At 35.7% G+C, this 12,480-nt stretch overlaps 1 protein-coding gene across 1 annotated transcript; it reads left to right on the top strand.

Annotated features, from left to right (window-relative positions):
• The first annotated feature begins 4,037 nt into the window (after positions 1-4,037).
• On the top strand, positions 4,038-10,988 carry LOC138908934 (DExH-box ATP-dependent RNA helicase DExH12-like). The gene has a single exon (XM_070199721.1). The coding sequence runs from the start codon at positions 4,490-4,492 to the stop codon at positions 10,844-10,846; it is 6,357 nt and encodes a 2,118-aa protein (XP_070055822.1). The 5' UTR covers positions 4,038-4,489; the 3' UTR covers positions 10,847-10,988.
• Positions 10,989-12,480: the final 1,492 nt, after the last annotated feature.

The following is a 12,480-nucleotide window of genomic DNA, read 5'->3' as shown; positions in this document are numbered from 1 at the left end:
TTGGAAGTTGATCTCATCGATTTCAAATATATATTTTTTTCAACTCAAATACATAGATTATAAGATAAGAATTTTTTAATTTACATTATATGTCGTTTTTCAAAAATCACTATTAGTAACAAACTGATATGATATTCAAATCTGAATTTAAATGCAATTTGAATAGTTTTCATTGTGGTTAAGCCAAGTATGGTATCGAGAAAAGAATAAAGTTACCACATACTATTGGCATTGTGGTTAAGCTAAGTAGCAAGCTAATAGGCTATTCAAAATTCAAAATCTGTTGTTTGAGATATCGATAAACTCAAAATTGAGTCATACTGAAATAAAGTTTCACCGGCAATAAAATTATTTAAATTTTTAGATAGCCGATTAAAGTGGATTTTAAATTAAGGATAATATTTTCACTTGCATCATTATAAAGATAATCATTATTGAAATATATAAAAGTTTTAGAAATTGAAATTTCAAAATAGAAACTTTTTTTAAAAGATAACAGCATACGAAATAAGAGTTCAAGTCGTAGTAAAAGAGTCATGTCGTAACCACAGAGTCGTTCATATTTTGTCAACCTTTGTGCTTTTCCATAAATACGAGTTATTATTTCGCTTCGTGACTATTTTTAGATTCCATTGACACCAATGAAAATTGTGCAAAAATATATTATCACTACAAGATTTGAGAAAATGTTAGTCTTTTTTCACATAGTGTTTCTTAATTAATATCTAACGATTATCTATAATTATCTAGAAGGTTTAAAGTTTAAGGTTATTTAAATATAATTCAAATAAATTAGATATTTAATATGGTTAGTGTCAAATATCAAAATGGAGTTATACTGGAAAACAAATTCACTCGCTAAAGAATTATTTAAATTTTTAGATAGCCGGGTAAAATAAGTTTTGAATTAAGGATAATATTTTCACTTACATTATTATCAAAATTATTATTATTGAAAAATAAAGTTTTAGAAACTGAAATTTAAAATAGAAATATTTTTTAAGAGTTCAAGTAGTAGTAAAAGAGTCAAGTCGTATCCAAAGAGTCCTTCATCGTCTCAACCTTTGATTGTTTCGCCATAAATATGAGTTATTATTTTTCTTTCTGACTATTTTAATGACACCGACGAGAATGGCACCAAAAAAGAAAATATAATTGTAACTAGGAGATTTGAGAAATGGTTAATCTTTTTCATGTAGTGTTTCTTAATTAATATCCAATAATTATCTATATTTGTCGAGAATGTTTAAATTTTAAGATTATTTACATATAATCCAAATAACTCAAATACTTGATATGGTTAATGTTCATGCATCCGCGCGGGTGCTAATACTAGTATATATATATATATATATATATATATATATATATATATATATAAGGAAAATAGTTTGCAATGTAGTTAAGCCAAGTGACAAGCTAAAAATAAGGCACTTGGAAATTTTAGGACAAAGTCATCTAAATTAGGTAATAACATTAAGTTTAAATTCAGAGATAAATCTTTTTAAATTAACAAGATAAGCAACCTTTCTAGATTTATTCCTCTGCCTATTATATCATCCTCCATATGGGAAAAAATCTTTTTAAATCGTGTTGATAGTTTTTCAAAACTCTATACCTATTTATATTATACTAGATTTTATTATATTAAGGGGGATAATCAAGCTTGATATTAAGCCAAGTGACATTAATAAAAAGTCACTTCGATCTTTTATGACAAAAATCTAAAAAAAAATGGACAAATCTAATAAGGATTAAGACAAATCAGATTTGATCAAATCTAATATATGGGGAAATTAATTACGATCGACTCCTATTTTCATAGTAAATAGAGTTTAAAAGTTTTTAAAAATAAAGATTCCTATTTTAATAGTTATGCACTAACCACATGATCCGTTTTCCTTCATTTCATATTTTTGTTTGTTGGAAACATTATGTAAGAAATAAATAATAGTGAAAATATTGTTATAGCAATTAGATATAATGTGTTCAAATAAATAAAAAATAGTTTTTTTATAATTAATATTTGAATTGAGCTCTGTTAATCTAAGTTTGAGTGCATAAGATGAGTTTTTGACAATACAATCCAATGTAAAAAGTAGAAGGATAAGATTTATTTGACTTTGAGAGGAGGTTTTTTTTTTTTTTTTTGAAATATGATAAGAAAAATTATATTTTTGAATATAAGTAATAGAGTCAAAGTTACTATTGAAATAATTTTCAAGCTTAATCTGTATTATATTAAAATAAATGTAGTAGAAATAAATATTAAATTCAAACAAAGTTAATAAAAAGCCACGTGATAATATAATATTAAGTATTGAATGATGTAATAGCAAAAATAAGGAACAGATAAAAAGATAAAAAGTTTCCTCCTACAAAAAAGATAAAACTTATTTTAATTTGAAATGAGAAGTATTATGATACGAAAGATCACGTTATGGATAAGGCCACATAACTGAAGTCTAATATAAAAATAAAAAATAAAAAATAAAATAGAGATAATATGAGAAAATTTATATTAAGAATTAGTTTAGAAAATAAAATAGAGTAAATATAGAATACTTAAAAATAATATTGACAAATTCAAATAATTTAAGAATTTCGAGCAATAGTTTTAAAATAAAATAAATATTTATTTTAAAATTTTAAAATTGCACATATATCTATATAATATTAAAGGATGGTAGTGAAAAATAATATTAAATGAAGTGAAAAGTTAATAAAAAGTCATTCGACAATGTGATAATACAATATATTAGATAACATAATAGCAAAAGTAACAAAAATAATTAAGAATTCAAAAGGTTTTAATATTAGAAATGGAAGGAAAAGACTATCAAAACTTGAGATTAGAAAGAACGCTCAACTATAGATAGGACCACGAAATTGAAGTTTTACTAGATAAAGAAAAATAATATTTGATAACAAACTAAAAATTTTAAAAATATAAATAAATATTACATGTAGGTAATTTTACTATCGAAAATTTAAAATCAAATCTGTATCTTGAATCTAAAGAGAAAGAAATTTAATTACACGTAATACAAAAATAATTATAAGATAACTCAAAGATTTGAAATAAATAATTAAAGAACTATCTATTAATATTTTAGACTAGTTCAAAGTTACATTTAAAATAAGAAGTGATATTATTATAGGTAAAACATTACCGTAAAAATTAATTAGAACTTATAAGAAAACATTTTTCCTTCAAATGGTAATAAGCAAGATATTAAAAAAAAAAAAAGGAAGATATTAAATAAATTGGTAAGCTAATAAAAGATCACATGACGGTATAACAATATTAAGGAAAGAATAATGCAATAATTATAAGGAAAGAACAAAAACATAAAAAATTTATATAAAAATATAGAAGAATAAGACTTATTTGAATTTGAGGAGAAAAACAAAAGGGTAGTAAGAATTTTGTTGAAACAATATGATCCAATGTATTCAAATAAGACAGATCATAATAAGACATGTTTGGTATTTTTAATATTAATCAAGAAATAAAATGCAAGTACTAAAATCAAAGAGTTGTGTCGTTGCATATAGAAAAAGAAAATAAGTTATCTACTAGTTGAGAAATGATTTTATGTCCTACTTCTTAATTAATATCTATAATGTATATGTGAATAATTTATATTTTAGGTTATTTGCATATAATACAAATAAATAAATCACAATTTGACATGATTTATGTGTGTGCATTGTGCAGGTACTAATTCAGTACTAGTGTTAACAAAGTATTAATCCCTACATTTCAATGAACCATCAGTTTCTTATTAGGTGATAGTTCCTGCATCATTAATCTCAGCATTACAAATTCATACATTGTAATCCTTGCATATTGTTAAGTCAGAATCCCTACTTCACTAATCAACATTACAATTACAATGTGAAGACAATATTAAAACTTGTGTGGTATCATGTTTTATTCTTAATTGAATTAAATAAATAAAATTACTTTTAGGAGCTTACATTATTACCTTTAATTTTAAGTTAGTACATAAATCATGACATAATTTTAAATGCTTATTTGGTCTCAATTTATTTGTTTCCCGTAGTTAAGGTTAGAGCCGTTGTAGGCTCAGCCAGTTTAGAACTCAAAAGCTTTTTTTTCTTTAACCCAAATCGAATTGGGATTGGGATTGAAACCGGCAATGTAGGCCAATTGGAATTGGGATTGAGACTGCCAATGTAGGCCTTTTTAATCCAATTGGAATTGGGATTGGGATTGGGATTGGGATTGAAACCGCATAGCTCCTCCGCCAATTCCGACTGGGATTGGGATTGAAACCGGCAATGTAGGCCAACTGGAATTGGGATTGAGCTCCTCCGCCAACTAGTATATATATCCCTTATAGGAGTATTGTATTTCATCAATTCCGTCCAACGCCATCCCTTATATTCTCCCTCCCTACAATTTACTTCACATCAGAATCTCTCCTTCCAATTCAAATTCAAACTAGGTGTAGGTTTTGTGATGGGCCATTTGGAAGCACAAGCAGTGTATGAATACGGAGCCAACTCACCTGAGTCTCTTTATGGGAAAATAGACCCCAAAACATTTGGTGATCGTGCTTACAAGGGTAGACCTGACAAGGCTGCTAGGAAGCGCGAACCACTACTTGTCTCTGATTGGCATAGACAAAGCAAGAAGAGACGGTTACTTGAAAGTGTTCTTACTTCAACTGAGGAAGAAGGTGTTTACCAACCTAAAACCAAGCAAACGAGGGCTGCTTATGAGGCCCTGCTCAGCCTCATTCAGCAGCAACTTGGCGGCCAACCATTGAATATTGTTACTGCTGCAGCTGATGAGATATTGGCTGTCTTAAAAAATGACTACTTTACCAACCCTGATAAGAAGAAAAAACAGATTGAAAACCTGTTAAATTCCGTATCAAATGAGGTGTTTGACCAGTTGGTGTCGATTGGGCGACTCATCACTGATTATCAAGGTGATGGCGATGGCGATGGCGATGCACCTCTGGATGATGATGTTGGTGTAGCTGTTCAGTTTGAGGAGAATGAAGAAGAAGAAGAAGAGAGTGACCTTGATGATGAAGAGGATGAGGACAATGATGTGCTGGATGCCGACTGTTCTAGTGCTATGCCTATCATTGCTGATTATGAGATGCGTGAGGCGGATGACGGAATGTCCTTGAATGTTCAGGACGTAGATGCTTATTGGCTTCAAAGAAAGATCTCTCGAGCTTATGAGCCCCAGATCGATCCGCAACAGAGCCAAAAGCTTGCTGAAGAGGTTCTCAAAACTCTTGCTGAAGGCGATGATCGTGAAGTAGAAACCAAGCTACTGTTGCATCTCCAATTTGATAAGTTCACTCTCATCAAATATCTTCTGCGGAACCGGCTAAAGGTAGTATGGTGTACCCGTCTTGCACGGGCTGAAGACCAAGCGAAAAGGAAGGAAATTGAACAAGAGATGTTGCGGTTGGGGCCAGATCATGCCGCGGTACTAGAGCAGTTGCATGCTACTAGGTCTACTGCAAAAGAGAGGCAACTGCATTTGGAGAAAAACATTAGGGAAGAAGCTCGGCATCTCAAAGATGGTGACAGAGATAATGATAATGCTTGGTTAATGGGGCAACACCAGCTGCTTAATCTTGACAGCCTTGCATTTCCTCAAGGTAGTCTGTCGATGGCAAATAAAAAATGCGAGCTTCCAGTGGGGTCTTATAGGAATCATAAGAAGGGGTATGAGGAAGTTCACGTGCCAGCACTGAAGCCAAAGCCACTAGCCCCTGGAGAAGAGCTTGTGAAGATCTCCTCTATTCCGGTGTGGGCTCAACCAGCGTTCAGTGGGATGACCCAATTGAATAGGGTTCAGAGTAAAGTATATGAGACTGCCCTCTTTTCCCCAGAGAACATCTTGCTCTGTGCTCCAACGGGTGCTGGGAAGACCAATGTAGCTATGCTCACTATACTTCAGCAAATCGCTCTAAACCGCAACTTAGATGGATCATTCAACCACACCAATTATAAGATTGTGTATGTGGCACCTATGAAAGCCCTTGTTTCTGAAGTGGTTGGCAATCTCTCCAAGCGTTTGGAACATTACGGTGTCAAGGTAAAAGAGTTGAGCGGTGATCAAACATTAACTCGTCAACAGATTGAAGGGACTCAAATTATTGTGACTACCCCTGAGAAGTGGGATATTATAACTAGAAAGTTAGGTAATCGCACTTATATGCAGCTTGTTAAACTTGTTATTATAGATGAGATACATCTCCTGCATGACAATCGAGGTCCTGTTTTGGAGAGTATCATTGCAAGAACTATCAGACAGATTGAAATCACAAAAGAGCATATTCGGCTTGTTGGATTGTCAGCAACTCTTCCAAATTATCAGGATGTGGCTTTGTTTTTGCGAGTTGATCTGAATAAAGGACTCTTCCATTTTGACAATAGCTATAGACCTGTACCGTTGGCTCAACAGTATATTGGAATTACTGTTAAGAAGCCACTGCAGAGGTTCCAGTTGATGAATGATATTTGCTATGAGAAGGTGATTAGTGTTGCAGGAAAGCATCAGGTGCTTATCTTTGTTCATTCTAGGAAAGAAACAACTAAAACAGCTCAAGCAATCCGGCATGCTGCACTTGGTAATGACACCCTTACTAAGTTTTTGAAGGAGGATGGTTTAACTCGGGAAATTTTACAGTCTCAAACTGAGCTTATCAAGAGCAATGATCTCAAAGATCTTTTACCATATGGTTTTGCAATTCACCATGCGGGTTTGGTCAGAACTGATCGGCAGCTTGTGGAGGAGCTTTTTGCTGATGGACATGTGCAAGTGTTGGTCTCAACTGCAACTTTAGCTTGGGGTGTAAATTTACCTGCACATACTGTCATTATAAAAGGTACCAAGATTTACAATCCTGAAAAAGGAGCATGGACTGAACTCAGTCCTCTTGATGTTATGCAAATGCTTGGCCGTGCTGGAAGGCCTCAATATGACACTTATGGTGAAGGAATCATCATAACTGGACACAGTGAACTGCAATATTATCTTTCTTTGATGAATCAACAGCTTCCTATTGAAAGTCAGTTTATATCCAAGTTGGCTGATCAATTGAATGCAGAGATTGTTCTTGGGACAGTACAGAATGTCAAAGAGGCATGCAAGTGGCTCCTATATACTTACCTCTATGTTCGCATGGTACAGAATCCCACACTTTATGGTCTAGCAGCGGATGCCCTCGAAACTGATTATGCTTTGGAGGGAAGGCGTGCTGACTTGGTTTATTCTGCTGCTACGTTGCTGGACAAGAGTAACTTGGTTAAGTACGATAAGAGAAGTGGATATTTCCAGGTGACTGACCTGGGGCGCATTGCGAGCTATTATTACATAACTCATGGGACAATTTCCACGTACAATGAGCATTTGAAGCCCATCACGGGTGATATTGAACTTTGTAGGCTTTTCTCTCTCAGTGAGGAATTCAAATATGTAACAGTCAGACAAGATGAGAAAATAGAATTGGCAAAGCTTCTAGATCGTGTCCCTATTCCGATAAAAGAGAGTCTTGAGGAGCCTAGAACCAAGATCAATGTTCTACTGCAGGCGTATATTTCACGGCTGAAGCTTGAAGGGTTGTCTCTATCATCCGACATGGTTTATATATCTCAAAGTGCTGCACGTCTGATGCGAGCCCTTTTTGAGATTGTTCTGAAGAGAGGATGGGCTAAGTTAGCTGAGAAGACCTTGAAATGGTGCAAAATGATAAGTAAGAGGATGTGGAGCGTACAAACACCACTCCGCCAATTCCACGACATTTCAAATGAGATATTGATGAAGTTGGAGAAGAAAGATCTTGCTTGGGAGCGTTATTACGATCTTTCATCACAAGAGTTGGGAGAGTTTATCCGGTTCCCGAAGAAGGGTAGAATGTTAGACAAGTGTATTCATCAGTTCCCGAAGCTGAACCTCGCAGCACATGTTCAGCCAATTACCCGGTCAGTCTTGAGGGTAGAATTGACCATTACACCGGATTTCCAGTGGGAGGACGCGGTCCATGGTTTTGTAGAACCTTTCTGGGTGATTGTTGAAGACAATGATGGGGAATATATTCTTCATCATGAATATTTCATGCTGAAGAAGCAGTATATTGATAAAGACCAGACTTTGAACTTCACAGTCCCAATATATGAGCCATTGCCCCTTCAGTATTTCATTCGTGTTGTCTCTGACAGGTGGCTAGGGTCTGAGACTGTTTTGCCAGTCTCTTTCCTACACCTGACTTTGCCAGAAAAATATCTTCCTCCCACTGAGTTACTAGACTTACAACCTCTACCAGTTACTGCATTGAGGCATCCAGCATATGAAGCACTTTATCAAGATTTTAAGCATTTCAATCCGGTTCAGACTCAGGTATTCACCGTTTTGTACAATTCAGATGACAATGTCTTGGTTGCAGCTCCAACTGGTAGTGGGAAGACCATTTGCGCTGAATTTGCCATATTGAGGAATCATCAGAAAGGACCTGATAATATCAGTCGTACTGTGTATATAGCTCCACTAGAGGCTCTGGCCAAGGAGCGGTTCAGTGATTGGAAGAAGAAATTTGGAGACTCTCTGGGAATTAGAGTTGTTAAATTAATTGGGGAGACTGCCAAAGATCTGAAGCTGTTAGAGAAGGGTCAGTTAATTATCAGCACGCCTGAGAAATGGGATGCTTTATCTCGTCGCTGGAAACAGCGAAAGCATGTTCAGCAAGTCAGTCTTTTCATTATTGATGAATTACACCTGATTGGTGGTCAAGGTGGCCCAATCCTGGAGGTGATTGTCTCTCGGATGAGATATATTTCAAGCCGGGTTGAGAACAAGATCCGCATCGTTGCTTTGTCAACTTCCCTAGCTAATGCCAAGGATTTGGGAGAATGGATTGGGGCTACATCTCATGGGCTCTTCAACTTTCCTTCTGGTGTTAGGCCCGTGCCACTGGATATTCACATTCAAGATGTTGATATTGCCAACTTTGAAGCTAGGATGCAAGCCATGACAAAACACACATATACTGCAATTGTCCAACATGCAAGGAAAGGAAAGCCTGCAATTGTGTACGTTCCCACGAGGAAGCATGCACGCCTGACTGCTGTTGATCTGATGAGTTATTCTAGTATGGACAGAGAAGACACACCCATGTTTCTGCTACGATCTGCAGAAGAGCTGGAGCCTTTTGTGGAGAGGATCAATGAACCTATGCTGAAAGAGACACTCAAGTATGGTGTGGGTTACTTGCATGACGGATTGAGCGGCACTGATCAGGAAATAGTGAAGACGTTGTTTGAAACTGGATGGATTCAAGTATGTGTAATGAACAGTACAATGTGTTGGGGAGTACCACTATCTGCCCATTTGGTGGTGGTGACGGGAACACAGTACTATGATGGTAGGGAAAATATGCACACTGATTATCCAGTTACTGATTTGTTGAAGATGATGGGTCATGCCAGTCGACCTCTTGTAGATAGCTGTGGGAAGTGTGTCATCCTTTGCCATACACCACGCAAGGACTACTACAAGAAGTTCTTGTATGATGCATTCCCAGTTGAAAGCCATCTGCAACACTATGTCCATGACAATTTGATTGCTGAGGTGGTTGTGGGAGTTATTCAGAACAAGCAGGATGCGGTGGATTACCTAACATGGACCTTCATGTATAGAAGGCTGCCACAGAATCCAAACTACTACAATCTGCAGGGTGTTAGTCACAGGCATCTGTCGGACCACCTCTCAGAGCTGGTGGAGAATGCTATCAGTGACTTGGAGGCAAGCAAATGCGTTGCTGTTGAGGATGACTTTTTGCTTTCACCTTTGAACCTTGGCATGATAGCGTCATACTATTATATCAGTTACACGACAATAGAGCGATTTAGCTCTTCCCTGTCCTCCAAAACGAAGTTGAAGGGCTTACTGGAAATATTGGCTTCAGCGTCGGAGTATAAACGGTTGCCTATAAGACCAGGTGAAGAGGAGTTGACAAGAAGGTTGATTAATCACCAGCGTTTCTCCTTTGAGAATCCGAAATACACAGATCCTCACACCCAGGCTAATGCTCTTTTACAAGCCCATTTTTCTAGGCAAGTGGTGGGTGGAAATCTTGCTTCTGACCAGCAAGAGGTGCTTCTTTCTGCTATTAGGCTGCTTCAAGCAATGGTTGATGTTATTTCCAGTAACAAATGGCTTAGTCTAGCACTTCTAGCAATGGAGGTGAGCCAGATGGTGACACAGGGAATGTGGGAACATGACTCGATACTTCTTCAGGTTCCACACTTTACAAATGAATTGGCTAAGAAGTGTCAAGAAAATCCAGGAAAGAGTATAGAAACAGTGTTTGATTTAATGGAGATGGAAGATGACGAGAGGCGTGAGCTCTTGCAAATGTCGGACTTACAGCTTATGGATGTTGCCCGGTTTTGTAATCGGTTTCCAAACATTGATTTGACATATGATGTGTTGAACCGTGATAATGTGAGTGCTGGAGGCGATGTGAGTGTGCAGGTAACCCTTGAGCGAGATCTTGAGGGTGGAACAGAGGTTGGACCTGTTTTTGCACCTAGATATCCCACAACCAAGGAAGAAGGATGGTGGCTTGTTGTTGGCGATACAAAGAGCAACCAACTGCTGGCCATTAAGAGAGTTACCCTGCAAAGGAAGTCCAGTGTCAAGCTCAATTTTTCTGCACCTGCAGAAGCTGGAAAGAGGACCTACACACTCTATTTCATGTGCGATTCTTATCTGGGTTGTGACCAGGAGTATATTCTTACACTTGATGTTAAAGCGGCAATGATTAAAGAGGACAGTGAAAGAGTCTGATGTAGTTTTCTTTTTTGAGAACTTTCCCTATATCCCTGTTGTCTGTGAGGTCTTAAGGGCTAGGAACCCAGTCTGTATTTCGCTTTGTAGTTATGAAGGATTACACTGCTTTGTGTAGTTCATGTTTATATATTTACAAATATGTCATCTTCTCAAAATCAAATATATATATATATATATATATATATATATATATATATATATATTTCTATTGTCTGCAGCTGCTTTATGGCTTTTAGTAATTGGTTTTAATGCTGGTAAGATGGCATTTTATGTTCATTTGATATCATTATTGTGTTTCTCACTTGGAGATTTCTGTCTTCTCCCTTCCCTGTTGCTTGGTGTTATGAATCTTCCGATATATACAACTTAGTTTTTACCTATTTTCTTTGTCCCAGTTATCCTTGTAGTGGTGTTTCATTTTCAATTTCTTTGTGAAGTGGAAGGTTTTGCTTAAAATTAGCAGTAAGAAGCTGAAGGTGAAAAGATAGCTCTTTTCCTGTGTTATTAGTAAGGGAAGTGAGAGATATTTTTGTGCAAAATATGTGTTATGCCACTTGTCTCTACTTGCTTTTCTAAAAACGAAAAATAATAATTCTTGTCTCTGATTTTCATTCCCTGGCTCTCTCCCTCAATGGTTTTATACTTTTATATCTGAAATTCAAGGTAGAGAGTGTGTGTGTGTGTGAGAGAGAGAGAGAGAGTCCAACAACACAGTGTTCCTGCATTTCATAAAATACAAAAGATTAAGGGTTCCATTACCACGCCTCTTGAAGTGGATAAAGGCGATCTAATTTATTCCATTAAACGCACTTTTGGGTATTAAGCTATGTTTGAGTATTTGTTTGTGCTCAATAGAATCAAGTACATGTAAAAAGGAATTTGGGTGTCATTTTATATTTATATTTTATTTTTATTCTTGTCCTGTTTATGGCGTTCTTACTTTGTACCTCTAAATATTGGCTGGATCGCTTTGTTTCTTATATTTAGAATGGCTTGTCTGTTTGACGAATTCTTTTTGCTTTAGCTTTCATTCTGATATTTTTTTAGAATATTTATTTGTACTATTATTTTTCAGTTTTCTGATAACAAGGAGGAGATACTTTTGTAGTGTACTTGGAAGGTGCTAGCTTAACCATAACTGCTAGATAATTTATTTATTTTTTCCTGTTATTTTGCTATCTTAATAATAAAATGCTTGTTTTAAAGATATCATTTGTGACTCTGTGAAGACCCAATTAGATACAATCATTTGACCCACTTCAAGGCCTTTTTCAATCTAATAGTCTATCGTATCTCATCTTTATCTGGTTTCCTCATGCCATTTATCCCTCTTGGTATCTCCTCCATTATCCCCCCTATACTCACCCTTTTTCCCTTTCTACTTTTTCATCTCTTGCCTCTGTAATATGTGTTGTCCTCAGATTTCTCTGCCTCAAACTCTATTTCGCTGCGGCGCAGAGAATTGTGGCACGGTGAATCGTGATCATTTTCTACGCCTCGAACTCTATTTTATGTATATTTAATTATAGAGTGAAATATTATTGCAACTAATGTGGAAAAGTATATGGTGTTCTATTTCTCATTCTTTCACTTCGCCTCAATCAAACTAGTTGTGGTCAGCTGCATCGATT

Source organism: Nicotiana tomentosiformis, chromosome 4 (assembly GCF_000390325.3).
Source record: "Nicotiana tomentosiformis chromosome 4, ASM39032v3, whole genome shotgun sequence".
Lineage (NCBI taxonomy): Eukaryota > Viridiplantae > Streptophyta > Magnoliopsida > Solanales > Solanaceae > Nicotiana > Nicotiana tomentosiformis.
The sequence above is the reverse complement of the archived record's forward strand: the minus strand, read 5'-3'. Positions and strand labels throughout refer to the sequence as shown.